General features: G+C 42.2%; 1 protein-coding gene across 1 annotated transcript in view; it reads right to left on the bottom strand.

Annotated features, from left to right (window-relative positions):
* The window catches only part of LOC137779552 (pro-neuregulin-3, membrane-bound isoform), a 329,559-nt gene that overhangs the window by 21,166 nt on the left and 285,806 nt on the right, over positions 1–22,587 (bottom strand). Inside the window, exons 4-5 of the mRNA XM_068567459.1 lie at positions 11,118–11,141; positions 410–512 (exon numbers count right to left, since the gene is read on the bottom strand). Of these exons, the coding sequence (XP_068423560.1) occupies positions 410–512; positions 11,118–11,141 (127 nt within the window). The remainder of the gene's footprint in view (positions 1–409; positions 513–11,117; positions 11,142–22,587) is intronic.

Here is a 22,587-nt window from a genome sequence, read left to right as displayed (position 1 = left end):
CCATGTGTTCAAGTAGTCATATGAACCCCAAATGAGTTCTAATACTTGTTTTATGTTATATCTTTTTTTTTCAGAATCTTTTTCATTTTTCCAGCATGATTTTAAACAAGGTTTACCAAAAATCCCTCTTCGAGCAGTTTATTATTATTTTTTAAACAGGTATATTCTCACAAGGGTTACAGTATTGTAGCACTTTAAATTAAGTTAATAAATGTTGTTGTTGCGGAGATAATTAAGTTTACGTTTAAAAAAAAGAGACTTTGAAAATCAGGCTGGGTGACTGTGTGCCCAAAAGGTTAAAGAATAGCACAAGCTTTATTAATAACTGGTCATTTTACAATATGTACATCCTTAAACAATTGAAAAGAGAGTATATCTGTGGTATGTTTTTGTGTGTTTGTCCTCTCACTTGTTGCGGCAGTAGAGGGCCACGCACAGGGTTCCCAGGAGGCTGATCGCCATCGCGATGGATGTGATTGACAGCACCTGTCTCTTGTACACCTCTTTGCTCTCTGTGGGGACACAAAACAGTGGAAGGCGTCGCAAATTAATGTTTGAACAACACACAGTTTGCACGATAAAGCCATAGATCACGTTCACAACTGTCAGCATGTGTGAGAGAGACATAGAAGAAGAGGATGACAGGAAGGAAGAAAAATCGAGTGTGAGTGTGCACCCGTGCGTGTATACAACATCACCGCCGATATTGAGCCGGAGTGATTACTAAGTGAATTAAATACAGAAATCTCACCATAACGCAGTATTAAACACGTGTTTTGAGACTTGTACTTTGCAGACTTTTAATTTCCAACATCGTTGTTTACGGCACCCAAACAAGCCATTTCAAATCATCAAACAGTCAGTTGCGATGAAACAGTTCTCTGGGGCTTTTTTCTTTTTCTATCCGCCTTGCAGATTCCGCTCTGGATTAGCGTAATTACTTTTGTGATAAATAAAACCAAATTGAAACAACGCAACAACGACTCACAACCCATTTACAGCACGCGGACACCTATTTCTAATTCACCAGCTACCCTTGCTATTTTCAGTTAGCGCGCCGCCTCTCGGCTCCGAGTAATAGTCGAGTAGTAGACGGCGGTCGCTCGTGGAATGGATGCCACGTGTAATGGAGCTTGAGTACATGGAGGCAAGAAGAGTTATGGCGCGGACGGACGCCATTAGCGGAGAAAAATGGACGCTGTCTCGTTCGCCACCAACGAGTAAATCATAGTTGCCTTCAGATACATTAATAGGGGATCAATCAAGTTTTATTTAGCGAGGCTCAGACCTTGGAGGAGCTTGGAGATGACACAAGGTGTTGTGGTTTTTTTTTACATGAAGGTGATTGAGACAAATTTTTACTGCGGGTGTGTTTAAATGGCCACTTCAGTGCGGGAGACGGGGAGGAGGATAAAGTTCTTTACAGCTGCTTTCTCACTTGGCTCGGAGCCGCAGAATACAAACGCACCCGCCTTCGCCGCCGGTGTTGCACAACTGCAGCCCCTGCGTCTTGCTCAAGGGCATCCTGACAGCAGTCGGCGAGGGAGAGAGCGTTGCTAATTCACGAGCACATCGAGATCACTCAAGCCCCGGCTGAGGAATTGAAAGCGGGGATCTCTCAGCACAAGCTTATAACCGCTGTCGCCTTTGAGCTACTGATCCCCACACAGATATTGCGTAAGAAATCACACACGCAGTATGTCTTACCTAATCCCACGCAAATAACCGATGTCATAGAGTCTTTTCAGTGCGTTGTCAGTGTATCTTTCCCCTCTTTCTTCCTCTCTGGCCGTTTCTCTCCCTCCATCTATGCATAAGTTATGTTCGGGGCCGGCATTGTTTTGATGCCGCTAATCAGCCTGAGTCAGCGCTTGGCTTATTGGCTATAATTATATCGTTAGTGGGAGCTAGGGGCCGTCCTGCGGGTGCACGCTGACGTCGGTTGCGGGGAAAGGCGGAGAGACAGACGGAAGGAGCGATGATGAAATATGATGCGAGGAGGGGTGAGATGTGGATGTGGGATGTTGTTGGATGTCTGCCCTCGTGATACCAATTAATTTCAATTCAATTATTTGTATTGTCTGGTAAAAATCAAAACGTCACTGAGAAAATGTGCACTCCTCGGAAAGAGTTTAGTTCTTTATTTTACAGGGACAAATACACACTGATAACAGTACAACTGTAAGTGAGCCAGAGTTAGCCAGAGAGGCTAATTTTCATCTGCCGTCTCTGGACAGTATTTTTTATGGCAGCCTGAAAATACATTTTCAAACACACAAAACTAATTCATTCAAGATTTATATATTAAACACTGGAGGCACATAATACATAAACACCAAACAAGACAAATCCACATTCACACCGAATAAACAGGCAGGACAAACAGTTCAATAATGCTTACACACCTGTGCGTCAGCAAATTCAAGCAGCAGAAGACACAGAGATCTTCTAACTTTTCATTTGAATTTGTGGGTCAAGTTCTAAAAAATAACCTTTCCCATAATGCACCACTAGTTTCATGTCATTAGTGCAATTCTTTTATTTGAAAAGGAATGATGCAAAGGTGAAAAAAAACCCACCAGAATTGAAATTCCAATTTGGGATGACTTCAATCTCTCCTCGTCCACAAAGCTGATCTGAATGCGTAGACGCACGACAACGTGCGCGTCAGCTCACATCCACACAAAAACCGGTTGAGAAGTTCAGCTCGTCACCTTTCACGTTACATATGCAACGCGGCGTGCTCGACGTGCTGCCAATCATAAATATGTTGACCGAGGTCAAGCGGCGCTTCGGCCTCCCTCCCACGTCCTTGTTGGGACGCGCATACCGTATGCACAAACACACTTACTCGCTGTGAATAAATCATGCGGCTCGAGAGAGAGAAAGAGCGAAAGGGAAAACGTGGCTGCGTTCCATCTGCGGAGACGACAGGAGGTCACGTCTTCTACCTACTTCCACTTCAAAAAACCTCCAGTTCTGCTCAGGCAGTTCCTTTTATTTACAGCAACGTGTGCAGAACAATGCGATAAATATTTCACACTAAAGGCGGCAGCGGCGGCGGCGTGCCGGAAGGTGTCGAGGCTGACCTTTTTGTACGTATTCGTGGTCTCATGCATTGAGAATGTGTTTACAGCTGCCGTGTTTCTAGACAGGTGAGCTGGCTTGAAAGAGAGAGGACGATCAATAAGTGATGGAGAAGGTGTGGAAGTAGACTAGCCTTGCTAATAAAGATTACAGCTTTTATTGCCTTTTGTGTGATATTCATGACTTGTATTGCTTGATAGAATACCCACACACACATTTATTTATATATATATATATATATATATATATATATATATATATATATATATATATATATATAGCAGTACACTTGGTATTGTATTGGCTCCAACCAGCCTTTTATTCAGGCAGCCAGCTCCAGTAGTTTCGTGACACGAAGATAACACGGCTGGCAAAGTAATAAACACACATTAGTTCCGGTACACGGAAACAACGTGCTGCAGGCTGGGCAGAACCCACAGGGTTCACCACTCCAGTCCGCAGGGGCCCAGTAGGGGCGCGGCTCTAATGTCTCACAGCCCTGCTAGTCTCCTTGGCCGACTGGAAACGCATTGGACAGCGATGGTAAGTGGAATCATCAACTCTGTTAAATTTAACTTTTTGAATTTGACTTTTTTTTGTGTATATATATATATATATATATATATATATATATATATATATATATATATATACATATATATACATATACATATATATATATATATATATACATATACATATATATATATATATATACATATATATATATATATATATATATATATATATATATACATATATATATATATATATATATATATATATATATATATATATATATATATATACACACAAAGAAAGTACTTGCTGAAGTGCTGATACACCACACGGGCCTGTCCTTAATCCAGGTATCACTGATAAGCAAAGGAAATGTTTTTCTGACAAGAGCGCTACAGACTGGGTTGAAAGGTCGGGTCAAAAACCATCTCGCAGACGTTTTTGTTTTCATTTTTATTCGCTCAGCTATTATAAACATCTGTGTCTACTGGATTTTCTGCCGCCACAGCAATTTAGTGGGGGTGAATTTGAATTTTGTTTAGTCATAGAACTGAGAAACAATATCAAGGTTACTCAAGGTAACAATGGACCTCACTGGTTAGAAACTCCTTTCGACTAAAGATGTAACTGTTGTGGGATGTCAAGAGAGATTTCTGAGACAAACCAAAATGCTAAACTTTCTGCATGTCTGGCTGGCACTAAAATTGATGTTTTCTTCCCCATAGTTTTAACCACAGGAAATCACACTGAAATAGACGATAGACTCCTTAATTTTCGCCACAATTGACATCACGGATGGCACCAGAAGTGTGATTAACACTGAAAAAGTTGCAGTGATTAATTATTTTTCATTTTAAATATCTTTTATTTCCAAACCAGAGTTGGCGATTGGTGAAACAACGGAAAGACTAACGGACGCTTTTTGTTTCTGTCGCGTTTGAGTGAAATGTGTTAAACTGACTGTTGTCTGACGAGAGTTTAATGGCTTTTAAAGAAAAAAAAAATCTCCCTTTTGTACGTTATAAAATTCTGATAATTGTCTAAAAGTACATTTTATTCATTCACTTTCATGAGCGTCCTCCCGGGTGTCGTGTTCGCATCCCCGCCTGTCGAGAGCTGGAGCCAATAAACTCCCCGTGACTACCGCGGAGTCGTTTGTCCTCGGGAATCAACGCCGATCAAAAGCGTTTCCCGCTGAGGACAAAAGCCACATGTTAGTGTTTTTCTTTTAAACGGGGCTTTGCAGAGAAATAGATGGCGACAGCGCGGACACAGATACGCACACATGGACATAAACAAAAGGGGACTGAAGTCTGGCGACCGGCTGAAGCGGCGTTCTGCCTCTGAGCCCTGGTGAAAGGGGCTTAAGTCTGCACGGTGGGCTCCATGACACATGAACACAAACAAGGGGACAACAACAATGCACTTGGCATTTTCCATCATCATCATCAGCTTTTCGACGTTTGTGCCGTTGACCCTGAAGCTGAGGTTCGCTCTCTTAACATCGTCTCCATTTGGCTTCAACGTGCATCAACAATAACAAAACAATATCAGGATACGTCACGTTTTTCCCCCCTTAATTTTTTTCTGGCAGGGTCATGTTTGTGAGTCATTCTAGGATTTACATCTAATGTTTTGGACATATGGACGAGTCGGATCGCTGGCAGGCTCCGACGTGGGAATGTCTGTCTCGGATATTAGATTATGGTTTATTAAATTGTGTTGCATTTGTACAATTATGAATTAAACTGCGGCCTCGAGTTTGAGGACAGTAAAACGTAATGTTTAGTGGCAGCACATTGGATTTGGTTCAAGGTTGACATGCTGGGCATGATGGTAAATAACTGGAAGGCTTTTGTGTGAATGATACTCAAACAAATCACAGAGGCATGTATAAGATATTGATGTTAGAAGTGATAATCGCGGATGCGAGGTCAGATCGATAAGGTGTCAATTTCTGCTAAAACGTGGAGTCTCCAGACGGCTCAAAGATCCTCAACGTGAGGCGCAGCTCACTGCGGCGTGAACGTCAAATCTGCGGAAGAACACAATAGTTCCATAAGATTAAGAACTGGTAATTACATGATATATTCATCAAATTGTTAATTAGTAACCTGGAGCTTTAGCAGAGCTCCCTGACTGTCATTTGAGTTCACATATAATATTTTATGAAAGGTCCCTCAACACGTGTTCATTTTTTCCTCGTTTCATCTGTACAGTTTTTTCTGTCTTCACAGATTTACACAACAAAACAACTTGTTTAGGTTCAGGTTTTTGGTTAAAATAACTATAAGGAATGAAGTTACCTAAGTTAACAAGTAAACATCGTTGCCGTCTCGTTTCTCACAGGGAATTAACGGTCTACTGGGTGAAGGATCGTTTTTTTTTGTTTGACCAATCCACCTCAGCCCTCCGACTGCCCTGTAGGGTTTTTTCAGCGGTCTTTATGTATACTTCCTAGTTTATTATTCGTGCATTGATTTCATGAGATATCTACAAATTACAGCGCATCATTTATCGTGGGTATAGCTAGAAAAGCGGGATGAGAACAGCCCGCTGGCGGAAAGAAAAAAAGAGAGAAAAATGTTCTGGCCTGGCATCATCGTCATATATTTACCTCCAGGGATGTGGAAAGTTTACGGTTGTAATGATTTACAGTCACATAACGCAGCGTTACTTTCTTATTTTGTGTTATTTATTGAACAATATTAAGCATTCCTCGGGTCTCTATACAGTACATCAGCGCTCAGAGCAGCAGGGATCGGCAGGGATGGATGAAAGAGAAGGGGTGACATAACCGGGGAGGAGAGGACTCAGACGGAAAGGCGGGGAGTCTCCAGTGATTACCTCACAGGGCGTTTAGACTTTTCACGTGAGCGGAGCGAGGATGGTGGTGAAAAAGTGTATTAAGCACGCTCTCTTAGCTGGTCACGGTGCTTTCCTTTATTACCCGGATGGTTTTATTCACCCTTTGCCCGAGTGACTGTATTTAAGTAACTGGGGCTTTTTTTTTTTTTTGATGGAAAATTTCTTGTCCTCTTTTTCCACATTCTCTCTTACACCTGTTTGCAGGTTCACAATGCTGCTGCACGGCCTCCGCAGGCTTCTGGTCATGACGTGAATTAAAGCTTTGCTTTACATCATCCGAACTGTAGTATTATAAGTTTGTTTTTTTACATTTGTCTGTCTCGTTGTTTGTTCTATATCTGCGTCATTTGTTCTATACATCCAATTTTTAACCTTACTTTGGCGATGGCTTCCAAAGCATAAATGTACTCATGCACCGCAACCAAGTGAAAATTATGAAGTCCATCAATCTGCTTTTTTGACCATAAAAAACTGTAAAACTAACATAACTTCTTCTTTAGTTTGTTTTAAATTCCCATGACAAGTTATTCTACTTCATACACTTGTTACTCTGCACTTGTATGCACAGACGGACGGCATTTTGTGCTTCTGGCAGCTGGCGCATTTGAAAAGAACAAAGCTGCACCTCCCAGGAATTCAAAACTCATTCACAGAAAATCTCAGAAAAAAAAACAACAAAAAAACAAGAAAGAAATTGAGATGCTGTTTGATTGAAAAGTGATCTCTGGGAACACACCAGTGCGATTTCCATCTCCCCTCCTGCTTCTCATCTCCCTTTTCTCTTCTTTGACTTTGAGCGGGTCTAATATTTTGCAGTCACGATGTGTTTCAGTCCCCAAGTTGTCAAAGTTAAGCCGTCACTCCCCAACTCATCGAACACAGATGCTCGTCTGGTACCGACACGCAGAGGCACCGTTGGATGAGAACGTTTTGGTCCAACGAACACAAAACATCCATCCACGGGACTTATTTCACTGTAGTTTATATTACGAAACTTACGTTCTTAGCTAACGCAACATACGACGGTTACCCAATAAATATTCTATGATCCGAACCGCTTATCTTATCTAGGGTCGCGGGAGCCGATCCAAGCTGACATTGGCAAGTCTATCGCAGGGCACACAAATAGATATAGATATAGACAGACAAGTATTCATGCTCACATGCACACCTACGGGCAATTTAGAGTTAAATTAGTCCTCATCTTGGAATGTGTTGCAGAATGTTTTAAAGTTTAAAGAACCGATACCACTGATTGCTTTTACTTTGCTTTTTTTAATGAAAGAAATAAATGGCAGGTTCCCAAAAATGTAAACGTTGCGTCACCGTCTATTAGCCTTCGGTTTCTTTTAACTTGTCTTGTTCTGTGTTTTCTGTCTGTAACTATGTGAGAAAAAAAAAAAGGTTTAAAAAAAATAAATAACCTGAGCTCCATGTTTTTGGACTTTGAGAGGGAGCTGGAGCACTCAGAGAAGACCGGGCCCAGACCGGGATCCGAACCCAGACCCCTTGCAGTGAGGCGACAGTGCTAGCCACTTCACCACCGTGTAGCTCCATCTAACAAACATACTTATTTGAACCCAACCCATGACCTTCTCCTAGACTAACTACATGTGTTTCTTAAATCTAACCAAGTACACGTTCAAAGTTAAGGAAACCTACATTGGAGGTTTATTTTAAAAAGACACTACCATGCATTTCATGAGTGAAAAGTGGCACATTGTTCTTGGCATTGTACCGGCAGCATCATAGTTTGGGAGTGACAATAACAAAAGTTTGAGCAGAGTGAAAAGGGAAACTTTATCTGCTTCGCCTCACGGGAAAAAAAACCCTGAATGACATATATGCCAACTCCTATCACACCTGTCCAAGGTGTGTGTGTGCGCGCATGTGTGTGTGTGTGTGTGTGTGTGTATATATATATATATATATATATATATATATATATATATATATATATATATATATATATGACGTGTCCACCAACTGTAACTCCATTTATCTTTGCCCTAGTTTGACAAACTGCCTCCATCCGACACAAACACACCTTCCGCTCTCCGGGTAGAAATTGAAAATCAACACGACTTAAAATCCTCTCCACCCCTGAAACACTTTGCTCTGACATTGATTTACAGCCAGGTGGAACATCTCGCAGTCAGAGCTCAGTGATCTCTGATGGAAAGGAAATATTGATGGCCTACATGACTGACTGACTACATACAGTGAACTGTTCTCCCTTCTTTTTGCCAGGCTATAATAAAGATGTGTTACGAGGAAGGCAGGATCCAAGAGTTCTTGAATATAAGCTGTGTTTTATTAAGCCGTGTGTGGGTGGTGATGGCCTGGGAGGAGAGATCTTAACCTTCAGACGTTTTTCTAATTTTAGCCTCAGAGACTGACTCTGTTGGAGTCTCTATGAATCATGCATCGGGCTACGGGTTGTCTGCGGGAAACAACTCCCAAGGGATTGGGCTGAGCGTTTTGTTTAAGCCCAATATTTAAATTGTTTGTGCACCGACAGCATGTCTTTGTATCTCTGTGTCTACTGATGTGCAATATACATGCCATGAAGTCTACTTCTATGAGGATGTAAGTCAACGTATCCTCCAAAAGTCAGCAAAACATGTCAATTTCGATTGCTGAATTATACCATATATGTAATTTTGTCCGGTACAACATGTTTTACTATGCTCTTATTCTTAAACTCGTCACTGAATTTAAATATTTTAAAGAAAAGGGAACATTATCAGCTTCGGAAAGATAGATTCCTTATATATATATTTTTAGCAATGATGCCTTTTTTTTTTCCAAATCTCAACGATTTACGTTGTTACAGCATTACCGATAAGAGTGGCCAGAGCTATTAAAATAAATAAATTGAGTTTGGAATGATCCTTTAAAAGCTCAATTTACAAAAACAAATGGAGCACTACATTGGTTTTTAGGCAGAACACCAGCAACAGCTTTCACAACGCTTAACCATCAGTTGCTCATTTATCAGTTGATTGGTTACCATCTGACTAATCTTCCTACAGGCGGAGAGGGGTGGACTTTATTTCTGCCTACTGATGTGTTTATTAAAGGAGGATTTGTCCTCCCAGCAGAAATCCTTGTTGCAGCTTTGATTGTTTCATTTTTTAAGAGCTCCCCTCCGCGAGCCGAGCTTTATCTAATCGGAGCCAAATCTGACTCTACAACCGTTGATTGTCAACGGTCAAATCATTGATAGTAGCGTCTGACTGAAATGATGTGAATCTGCGGAAGACGAGGGTTCTCCCAATTAACGACACGGCTTCGGTTGCTGAAAACAGAAATGGGATACTGCACTATTTTATTTTATTTTTTTTATAGTTTCCATTTACTTGATTGTATTTTATATTGTTTGAGTGGATTTGTAGGTAAGCCATATATTATTATTTTCTTTCAGCTTTCCAAAGCCACAGACGCTGACGAGCCGGGGTTGAGTGTGGGAGGTGCTTATCTATCCGTGTGCGCCGCTTTAACACAATGCCGGGGAAGACATTGGCAGGAGTAGAGACGTTAGCTAAGAAAATGTGGCAGCCTGAACAATGTTGGAGAGACATAAAAACCTCTCACTGAATATAAAATGGGGGGGGAAAAAAACAACAACTGCGAGATAGCTCTGTGGAAAAGATCATCTGTCACTGCCAAGTTTGCATAGTCTCAGCAAGTTTCCTGAAAAAAAAAAAAAGCTTTTGTTTGCATCACTGCAAACGCAGAACAGAAAGAAGAAGCGCGTCACTGCCCGGTCCTGTGAAACTTTTACTTAGAAGCAGTTACGTCAAACCAGCAGGAGGCCATTTTCACAGATAATGCATTTTGTGTTGTTTTTTTTCAAACTGTCCGCGTGGAAAGGGCCCAGATTCTTCCTGAGCGCGAGGGGGCTCTAGTTAACAACCGGCCTCCGCGACGCTAACTAGCTCTCCTCGGCCGCGATGGCCGACACGGAGCCCTGCAGGAGACGGGAGCTTGGCAAGCGGCGAGGAAGAGCCGCTGGCGTCCGCCGCCGCGTGCACGCACGACATCCAACACACAATCGCCGGAAGAATCTCAAACTAAGGACTTCAGAAAGACACTTTTTTGAACATGTGCCATGCATGTACACACACACACACACACGCGCACTAATGAGTGCGCTCTGCAACAGAGCCAAACAACATAAAAACTCCCTCACTGTACCCCGCCCGCCTCTCTGTTCTCGCTGTTTCCAAGGAGACTGCAGCACATTGGAATTCTGGAGGGACACTTCACAAGCAATTGTGAGGGGAAAGAAAGTGAAGGAGAGCGAGAGAGCGAAAGAGAGAGAGCGAGAGAAAGCATAAAGATAGCGTCGGTGCAGAAAATAATCACATATAATCACATATGTGCACGGAGAGAGGTGAAGACGCCGGGAAAAAGTCCGCCGAGGAGCACGAGGTGGTGAATACGCGACCGTACGTGTACATGTACGCGGCAGCTCTGTTGTTTCAACGTCAAATGTTATAATGATGCCGTGTGTGATGGGGCACGTCAAGAACGATGCATGTGCTGTATGTAAGCAGCGCACTGTTTATTCAATATGAAGCCCTGTGGCATTTACAGTCGTGACTCATGCACATGGGAGACAAGAAAAGCTTCCTTACCCATAAACTCGATGCCCAAGTGATCTGTTGTTCCAGGCGGGAGGAGGGCAGGGAGAGAGGGAGGGAGAGAGAGAGAAAAAAGGAAGTTGTTATTAAGAATAGTGTGCGTTAGCATTGTGTCACAGCGTATAGCCAGATCATCACTGGCTTGTTGTTCTTTCATGTAAGCTGCTGTATCCGTCTTTTATGTGCCGTCACATGAAGTCAGAAGGCACATACATGCAAGTAATGTTACAATACATGACACACACACACACACACACGCTGGCTCAACTGTAGATGTGAGGACCCTCAGTCATAATATTGCATTCGCTGACCCTTCAATCACTAACTGACCTAAACCCAAACCTGAAACACGCAGCTTCGCTTTCAGAGACCAGGAGGCGGTTCACAAAAGACATTTTTCAAAAGCAATATGCAACTCAAGTTTTGGCAACATTGAAATCAAAGTCTAATGACGTTTTGGGGATTTTGTTTGTCCATGTTGCCCGGTCCCCGTTTGTCAGAAGGGATCTAAACACACCCACAAAGTCCTGCTGAATCAACGCTGATATTTGAAGGGACACATTCTTATTAAATACTGGGAAAAAAAGGAAAATATATGAAATGTTCGCGAGAAAATGGAAAAGTATTTAAAAAAAACTGGGGACCTACCCACAATGCAATGCGACTTCATGTTTTACTCATCTAAAACACGGCTAAGCTAAGCCTAAAACACAAGTAGGTCCTCATAAAGATAGAAGTATCAGAGTACACACACACTGCCTAAGGAACTTGTGTAAAACATAACGGGAAACAAGAGGTCGGGGGTCATTTTGGCCTCATAAGCAGCTCGCAGTTTGACACTTAAGCCACAATTATATTTGTGTAACAAAGAGAGTAGTTGCTAGGTTTCTGCTGTTCAACGTGACCGCTGTAGTTCAATGTGGTGCAATTTCACTCACGCAAAATTTATCTTTCACCATTTCTGATTTCTACGGGTCTATTACTTTGTGACTCTACAGTTCTGAATGGGGGGTAAATTTGTCATCATTGTTTCATGACTAAAAATCTGCGTCTGGAAAGAAAGAATAAAAGCAATTCAATCTGAAGAGCCGCCATTTTTTAAAATATAACCATTTCTATAGAGACTTGGATCACAGACGCTGGCCTTGGCCCGGAAATATAACTCTTACTGACTGTAAGAAAATAATCTAGTGGAAGTGCTGATGTCTGTGGTGTCACCACCGGCTTTTCCAGCACTGACAGTGACTTTATCTCCTGAGTGGCCCTGCCTACATCTCAGAGTGGGTGAGCTGGTCTTTCTAATGCGAAAAGCTCTGTCCAATCTGCCCCCAATCTTATCTGGCAATGTTAGCCTGGTTGTAAGCGGATCATTTTTCACTTTACCAATGACCCAGAGACCTCTCTCTCCTGCCTTCTTGATTCCTTCCTTCAAATACACCTGTGATGTGGGACAGGAGACGATGGACAAGATAAATGCTGCTCTCAAGTGAAAGCTTCTGGGGTGGGGAAAAAAAATAAAAAAACAAAATTCAGGGTTTTTTTTACAAATATTTGTCAACCACTGACAATTTGATAAGAGCCCTTAGAGGAAAGTCTACAAAACGTCATGTTTAAAACAACGCGGAACATCAACATACCGATGGCTGAAGACTCAAAAGCTTTCTTAAAATGGTTGTAAATCAAAACATTCCTCCAAAAAAAATATGAATCTAACAAAAAACTACCACAATGAATACAAATCAAAGAAAGCAGAATTCACAAGAAAGTCATACTTATTTGTACGGAAAGGAAATGACATTCCTTTTATTTGATATGTACATAATAATAACTGAAGTGAAGACTAAACAAGGACAGATTTTTTTTAGTCTAAAAAAGCAAAAAACCTTCCCCCAGATTGTATGTAATTGTTTGTATACCCCCCCAAAAAAGTGATTTTTGAGTTGTTTTCTTGTTTCTACCACTTTGGTGTTCATCCAATAAACAAATCCACAATACACCGACCCTGTACCATTCAATATGAGCTTCGTCCTCTTGTGAGTGCGGACTGGAGGCCACAGTGACTCACTATCGCCTCTCGAGCGAGTCGTGGTATTACAAGACGGGGTGGGCCGGGGCTAAGTGGTTAGCATGTAGCATTGGCTCATTAACTTTGACACTGTAACCTCTTCACAGCCATGTTAATATTTAACATTTCTGGCCTGTGATTGTAATGGATGTGGTCAAGATGTTTCACGTAAAAGGGAATACAAAAAATACAAAAAGGGTGATTTATTGCGGGGTTAATTTTGAGTTTTTCCTAAAAACAACATGTTCTAAATGTTGCTGTGCTAATAAGCACCTGACCCGGAGTTCCTTTGTCTTCATTTGATTTGTATAGTGTTTATAAAAAAGGTGCATATATATATATATATATATATATATATATATATATATATATATATATATATATATATATATATATATATATCCTCTGTGAACCGTTGACCTCCACAGAGCCAATGGAAGACGACAGTGTTATCGGCCCTTTGAAATTCTGCAGTTTTCCAGCCCTCTGGGTAGAGCTATAAGTGCAGCTATACTGCAAGGGTTAGAAACTCAATTTCCCATGGAGCTCAATGAGTAGAGCCCAGCACTAAAGCTGCCAAGGTTAGGGATTTCATCTTTCCGTGTAGCTCGCTGGGTAGAACATATATCAGCACCGGTTCTGTCAGGATATGAGCTTCAGCTCCCATCGGGGCCGCCCATACTCAAGATGTATGCACTCCTGCTCCTGTAAACCACTTTAGATGGAAGAGCCCACCAAGTGTCATATGTTTAATATGCTCTGTTGAAACTGATGGCCTTTGAATCATTAGGTTGGCGGAAAGATACCACTGGAGATGCCACGTCGGGAATCCCAAAAAACAGGCTGGAAACTTTCCAAAATTGGGAGATACATTCTCACAAAAAAAAGAGGATATTTTTGTTGCCTCCACAAAAGGTTTACTAAAGAGATCCACACAATGAGGAAGCTAGATGTGTGGCTCATAAAGGATGAAGGGGACTAATAATGTAGATGTGAAAGACATTAGCATTAGCTTCTGATAACCTGGGCTCAATTTTGAGGTGAATTTGCATTAGCTAATTAATTAGGTTACTAGCAATAGTAATTCCTAACCCATAGAACTTCGTGCTGAAACATAAGAGGAGATCTTTACATTTCTGAAGATGCTAAATATATCATATATCACAATTTTCAGGAAATTTGTATAAATAATGCAGGAGAAATCAAGAATATTTCCATTTAAATAAATGGTGCAATCACTAGAAAAGCATTTCAGTCGTTTCATTTGTGTGAACATTGTGACAAAGTAGCTGCAATCGAGCTGGAACGACGCAGAGGCTCTATGTGATTGGCTGAAACTAAGTGGAGTAAGAACGTTTTGCAAATAGATTTTAGCGAATTATCATAATTGACAAGCGCGGCGGCCATTTGCACTTTTGAAAAAACGGGCCGATTTACGCATTGCCGCCTGCACAGGTATCCACAACCATTCATCGCCTCGTTGACTCCGGGTAAGTGAAGAAGAGTTTAGTTGTAATGGTGCAGCCAGCAGCAGAAGTGAACTGCAGCCAATGACACGCTCCAGTCTGCAGGGGCCCTGAAGCCCCGCCCCCCTCACTGCTGCACAGAGAACTTTTCAACGTTTTATTCAAAGTTTGTCTCTTCTCATTGAACGTGTTGCACGAAATTCAACACTGCACGCCCTTGGATCCTCAGCAATACACCCACCAAGTGTGAAGTAGATTGGATGAATGTTTCTCGAAATATGCGAAGGACATCCTCACATACAGGGATTCTTTGCTTTATAGTTAAATCCATTTACATTTAAATAGCTTTTATTTTTCATATTGTTGGAGGTGGAGCTAATTTGACCTACTTTAAACAATGTTGGGTTGTTCAATTTATGCGTCGTATTCTGTTAGATCATTACAGGTCATAGGAAGGACACAATAAAAAGTTTATTTTTAAGTCGGGACAAGCATTCAGGCTACATTGTGGATTTAGTTTATACAATACAACCAAAGCCTTCCCAATACTTTTATGGCTATAAAAGATTATAGTTCACGGCTTAATCTGTTGATAAAATGAATTCCAGTCCAGTGCTGTTAAAACTGTTGTTTGTGGACATCGAACACGACGTAAAACAACTGCAACGGACATTAAAATGTCCCTGAAACTTCTAAACCTTCTCATTCGCGATCTTCTTGGCAAATGAATGACGGAACAACGCGGGAACTCCGATGGAGGAACTAAGCAATCCATTGTGACATTTTACATGAAAGTAGATACCCCATACTGTGTGTGTGTGTGTGTGTGTGTGTGTGTGTGTGTGTGTGTCTGTGTGTGTGTGTGTCTGTGTCTGTGTCTGTGTCTTTGAGTCTGCAGCCTGATGAGGAGGCAGATGTGGGTGGCGGGGAGTCTGTAGCGTGTCGTTGTATACTTCCTCTCTCTGTGGACCCACACATGGTGATGGGCGTGTGTGTGTGTGTGTGCGTGTGTGTGTGTGTGAGTGTAGCTGACCCCCACTGGCTGGTTTGTAGACATGTGAGAACACTACTGAGTGCTTTTGAGCTTTTCCTTGAGTGTATAGTTATGAAACCAGCGGTACCATGAATGCATCACATAACTTGAGATCTGGATTCGTCAAAGCTGTCAAACCTGGTTGATTCAGTGAAATCCTGACATTATAATTCTTTTATCCATAACCTTGAGGTACGGACATGAACTCCCAACACCTACGGAAAAGAGAAATCCTTTATTCCCGTCTGAAACACGCGTGTGCGGCGTTCCTCTCGTCGTGAAGCTAAAGGTCGCGGCCGCGGTTGAAAGCCATGGCGGCTCACGAAGAGAGAGAGAAAACATGAAGTCTTTCAGACTCACTAATCGTCTTCTGATGAATGCCGACGCTGATGAAAGCGCCTCGACGCCGTCTGGCTGAACCGCAGTCGTCAACGCGATTGATTGTCATTTTAATTGACGGATCGAGGCCGGTGTCTCCGGGGGCTCACCGATACTTCTCCTGATTAATGTCGCGTCCATCGATAAGGAAAATGTCAGCCTCGACCGCTGATTACGTTTCTTCGGCACGATTGATAACAAGCGGCGTGCCGCAGGGCTCAGTGCTCGCCTCGGGATAATTGTTTAGTCTCCGTGCCTTGGGTACTTTTATTCATCGCTCTGAAGAACGGATGCACTTTTCGGGAGAAAGAGGATTTGTTTCCAGGTCGTTCTTTTTTTTTTCCCCGTGCGCTACTCGTTTTACGATCCGATGTAAAAACTTGGAGACCGGAGACGCAGTTGAGAGACGACGCACGCAACCGCATTGTTTCACTAAAGAGACCCACACAATGAGGAAACTACATTTGTGGCTCACAAATGACAAAGGGAATGAATAATGTTGAGGTGAAATACATTAGCGTTAGCATCTGATAACCTGGACTCAGTTCTGAAGGAAAATACGTTAGCATTAGCTAGCTAATTCTGGTTAAGGGCTCAATTCTGAAGGGAACTACATTAGCATTAGCTAGCGAGGGAAACATTAAGGAAATACATTAGCATTAGCTAGCTAATCTGGTTATCTAGCTAATGCTATTAACTAGCAATAGTGATTCCTACTTGTTTCACCAGTAGCTAGTAGCTAAATCGTCATCAGCTGTCACGGTGCGTTCAAAGATTGCCTTCCGCTTTTGTTTTGCTCTCCACATGAACCGTTTACTTTCATTCAAACAAAACCTCCCCTCCCATTGGCCTCTACTGCTCTTATCCAGTTGTCTACATGTCAATCTGTTTTAGGACATTAGGTGTCATAAATCAAAAGCGTCCAGCCAATATTTGTTTATTAAAAGCCAATAAATAGCATATATTCATACAAAGAAAAAAATCCCTTCCATCGAAAATTTTATGCTGTAAATACAGTTGGATAAAAAGACAGGATGAAGTATAATCCAACCAGAACGAGTAAGCCTTCGATTAGATTAAAAACATGGGTCCGCAATATTTATATTTATTATGATTTAATGGTTTTGATGGACATAATATGGGATTTCCTGATCTGTCATTCTTTGTCTTTCTAGCATTGGCACTCGACAAGCGGCCTGAATGAATTGAAAATAAAATGGTGGTAAGAATGACATAAATACAATCGTTATAGTAGCTTCAATATGGAGGATGATGATTTATGGTGATTTATGTGGGTTTTTCCATCCTTGTCTGATTGTTCGTATAGTTGGTTGTCATGCGGTTGTGTATTTTTATTCTATTTTACTTATTTGTCGTTGTCTAATAATGTGAGGGTGACTTGAACTTGTAAAAACATAAAATAAAATGATTGAAGGAAAGAAAGATGGAAGGGATGAGCACCCAAATGCAACGTTTTTCTACTTCCCACGAATTAAAAGAAGTGATAAATTATCAAAATGTTAAAAAAAAACAATGCATAAGTATGTAAACAGCACTTAAACGACCACCTTCTTTACCACGCCGTGTCTTCTGTGCTCACTCTCCTGCGTCGGCCTTGTTTAATGGAGTTATTCTCCAGATGGGCTTGAGGGAGTGATTGCATCATGTTCACATCTCAGACTGACTGATGGCTGCGCTCGCCGTGTGTCCAGAACAGAGCATCGCCGCCGCCGCACGCTACTTCCAATTAGTGGCCGGCGCTCTTTGGAGAGCGGCGCGCGATAAATTGAGATTTTGACAGATGGCGGATCTGGAGGAGCGGGAGGAGAAACTAAATGACCGTCCCCGGCGTTGTGCGCCGCTCAGCCTTGATGAAATTCAATAAGGATGAAGTCACGCAACCGCGTGACGCAACGGAGCGACTGGCTTTTTTAGCCAAAATAGCTTTTTGTCGGAGGAATCGATCACAGCTTGTTTTTGTCAACGGAAATGTAACGATAAGCATTTATTATATGTGCCATGATCAAAACCAGCAGTATTTGTATTTAGTATTCCTAATATTAATGGATTTTAACTTCCCCCCTAACTTTATCATAACTACACACTATTTAGCATTTAGTTGAGCTTGAGGTAACACTTAAGTCATCATTTTTAAAGCATTGCGCCAACATAAACACTCATTAGTATGCAATTCATAAACACAGTTATACATGTTTTATTCTTGATTAATAAGCTTCACTATTGTGCCTTTTAGCATTATGTTTTCATACTTTATAAATGATGGATTGCCCATTTGAAAATTGAGTAACGTGAATTGCAAAACCAATTATTAAGGGCGGATAGGTGATAGTTTATTAATCAAGAATAAAACATTTTTAACTGTTTATGAATAAAGTAATTAATGAGTGTTAATGTAGGAACAATTCTTTATAAAGGATGAATTAAGTGTTTACTCATGCGTTACTGATGCTTAATAGTGTGTACTTATTATGAAGTGCTACTGAAACAGCGCCGCCTCGAGGCTTTGTGTCCTGTGAGTGATGAATATCCTGAACTTCTGCCGTCGTGTCCAAATAGAAAGTAAGACCTGCACACACACACACACACACACACACACACACACACACACACACACACTGTCAGCAGCCAAGAAAATAACAGCGTCCAGAACCCAGAAGTGGTTTAGTTGCTGTTGGAAGTTGCTCTCGGGCGAGTCACACGCCTCGTCCTGCGCCGAAGTCTTCGCCCTGCGCTGAACGCCTCGCCCTGCGCTGAACGCCTCGTCCTGCGCTGAACGCCTCGCCCTGCGCTGAACGCCTTGCCCTGCGCTGAACGCCTCGTCCTGCGCTGAACGCCTCGTCCTGCGCCGAAGTCTTCGCCCTGAGCTGAACGCCTCGCCCTGCAGGACGAGGCGTTCACGTGTCCACAGAGCGGCGTCACCCCAAAAAAATATAGAAATATCTGTTTGCTGAACGCGTCTCTGTTGAGTCTGAACGGCAGCTCTCGCTGACCCTCGCTCTCATCATTTGTTCTCTCGCTTGTGTTTTTACTTGTTTTTTTTTCGCCTGCAGTAGTTGCTACGGCAACAAGGTACCGGTATCCTCTGACCTCGAGAGGGAAGCTCTTTCTTTCTCTCTCTTTCTCTGTCTCTTTCTCTTTCTCTCTCTCTCTCTGTCTTTCTTTCTCTTTCTCTCTGTCGTCCGAGCTGTGATGATGCGTCTCGTCACATAAATCAGAAGACAGACCCGGAGAAGAAGATAAACTTACTGCTTTACCACAAGGAAAACACTGAGAGTGAAGAGAGAGAGAGAGAGAGAGAGAGAGAGAGAGAGAGAGAGAGAGAGAGAGAGAGAGGAAGAAAGGGGGGGGGGGGAAGAGGGGGAGGAGGGAGAGAAAGAGAGGGAGAGAGAGAAAGAGAGAGGGAAAAAGAGCAAGGGGGAGAGAAAAAGAGAGGTAGAGAGAGAGAGGGATAGTGAGAAAGAGAGGGAGGTAGAGAGAGAGAGAGAGAGAGAGAGAGAGAGAGAGACCTTCTGCAAATCAGCGTGTTGGAAGAGAGTAATTATCGTCTCCGTTGCAGTTCTTCAAAGATATTTTAGAATATTTAAGAGCTTTTGGTTCGGTGACACCGTTCGGGCTCGACGCGTCGTCTCCAGCAGCAGATGGAAGAAGCCGTGTTGTTGTTGCTGTTGTTGTTTTTTTTCTAGCAAAACAAATTCGGATAAACCGGCTTTTTATAAACCCGGCGGCGCCAGACAGCAGACAAGAAAAAAGGTAAAGAAAGACGATCCAGCGGCGAGAAGGAGGAGAAGAAGAAGAAGAAGAGTGACTTTATTTGGACTTAACACGAATAAGATGAGCATGAATGACATGTTAGTCAGAAAATGTGAATTAACAACTGATATAAACTGATATATATATATATATATATATATATATATATATATATATATATATATATATATATATATATATATATCCACGTTCTTCTCCGTTGATTCCTCGCCGTTGTTTCCGTGTGGAAAACCCTCCTCCATCAGGCGCATTAAGCCCCCGAGATTAACCACAGTTCAATAAAAATGGCGGCGTCGCAGATCCAAGTGTGAACACGAGCGTCTTAACACACACACACACACACACACTCCTATAGAAACCATCACACTCGCCCCCAAAAGTCATCATCTGCTGGTGTAAATCCTGCCCACAGCGCTGCAGTTCAGCCACATTCATCCTCTGGGAGTTCGGCCCGTTAGACGTCGGCAAATGCACATTTTCTTTAGCTAAACACTGAAGAAGGAGAAACGGGCTCCGCCTCCACGCGACAGCAGCCTCGCTCACATTACTTAAAGCAAAGTGACACAAAATGAGACGGAGCGCCGCGACCGTACGCGGCTGCTTTTAACCAACTTTGAGTTATTGGGTTGAAATCATTTTTCCCTTCTCAAATGAATTGTCTGCGGCTTCTGGTGCCGCACAAGGACGCATCTTACATTACTGATGTGTGTGTGTGTGTGTGTGTGTGTGTGTGTGTGTGTGTGTGTGTGTGTGTGTGTGTGTGTTGTGGGAGCCTTGACGTTAAATAGGCCTGAAGTGTGTTTAGAAATATGTTTATGAAAGCTGGGAGGAAAGTTATCGGAAATCAAGAATACAGAAAACATTTAAAAATGTCAAATAATTCAGTTTTTTTTTCCGAACATTTGGCTCGTGGTGGGATTCGGCTTCACAGAGCGGTCCTAACTGGTCCTAACTGGTCCTAGCTGGTTCTAACTGGTTCTAACTGGTTCTAACTGGTCCAGTGTAACAGGAGAACGGCTTCTGAGTCACCGTGGGCCCGCCCACAGGGAGCTGTCAGTCATCATCAGGGTCGCATCGCTGAGAACACATCATCTCTGGCCCTCAGGCTGAAACACACACACACACACACACAAACACACACACATGCACATATGCACACCGGCACACACACACGGGAACACATGCACACACACACATTTGCACGAACGCACGCACAAACACACACTTGCACATACACACACAGGGCCACATGGACACACACACACTTGCACGAACGTACGCACGCACAAACACACACGCGCACACACACACACACACACACACACAGGACCACATGCAGACACGCGCACACACACGCACACACACTCACACATGGGCATGCACACACACACACACTTACACACACACACACGCATACACACGGGAAAACATGCGCACACACGCACGCACGCACACACTCACAGCATCAGAGGGCTTTCTCTTCACCTTTATTCCGTCTCGTAGCACTTTGTACATTTCTATATTTGTGTGTCTCTATACTTGTGTTTTGTCCGTTGTGCGTCATCAGCTGGTGATGCTCGGCGTGTTCGTGGCGTTTCTCCGTGACTTCATGTGATTTATCGTCTCTTTTCCTCGCCACGGCCTCGTCCACTACTACTTTAACTCATGCTTTTTTTGTGTGTGTGTGCGTAATTTCTTTCCAGAATGGCTTTGAAATACATCAATAAAACCGGTGTGTGAGCTCGCCGCGTTCAGCTGCGGGCAAAACATGGAGGTGGAAGGAGGAAGAGCCAGTTAACCAGCAGGAGAATAAAAGCAGAGAGTTTTTAAGCTTTGGAAAAGAGCACAACATGGGGCCTTTATTAAAAAAAAAAGAAGCATAATGTGAGGTGAAGGCATTGAAGCTCATGTTAAAGAAGAGTAATGGATATCTCTCTGTGTGTGTGTGTGTGTGTGAAAGTCAACGCAGAAAAGGAGTTTGATGTCTCGACTCTGACTCACACTCTGTGTTGTGTTACTCATGCACGAGGTTACACGATGATCAACGTGAAACAAAGAACCGCTTTATTCAAGATGGATTGTGTACCTGAGCGGGTTTGTAGACACTTCTGAGCTGTGTGTGTGTGTGTGTGTGTGTGTGTGTGTGTGTGTGTGTGCGCTTTTGTGGGGAAATTCAAGTTTTGCTTTGATGCCATCAGCTTCCAGGGTAATGGACATGATTATTACATTAGTTGTAATATATTTCATGCCCATTAGTCACCATGTACATTGCGCAACGGCATCTACAGGGCGTCGGCAGCTTGCTATAAAACGCATTTTAAAACATACTTATACAAGGTTATAATCTGTTTATAGCACTGTATAATTAGAGTTAAAAACAACATATTTATAATACTGTATAACAATAATCGCAACACATTATAAAAGCATTTCTTAAGGATTTACAGGTTTAATAGAAATACGATTGTTGGTCACTAATTGACACTTTTTTGCAAAGTGTATCGTAATGCCCATATGGTACATATAATGTGATTATGAATTACTCTTCGAGGCTATTATTTGCGCGTAGGCATATTTTACATAGATTTGAATGTTTTTTTTTCAACAATGACCATTATGACAGTGATTTTAATGGATTATAAAACATGTATTATAACACATGGTGAACAAAAAAGGTCAGTGAGCAACCAGCAGTTATGATACTTGACCCTATAAGTCATTAAATCCTAC

This window comes from Clinocottus analis, unplaced genomic scaffold (assembly GCF_023055335.1).
Source record: "Clinocottus analis isolate CAN_PGR_092001 unplaced genomic scaffold, fCliAna1.0.p SCAF_8, whole genome shotgun sequence".
NCBI classification, from domain to species: domain Eukaryota; kingdom Metazoa; phylum Chordata; class Actinopteri; order Perciformes; family Cottidae; genus Clinocottus; species Clinocottus analis.
Note: the sequence above shows the minus strand (reverse complement) of the source record. Positions and strands in the feature narration are given on the sequence as shown.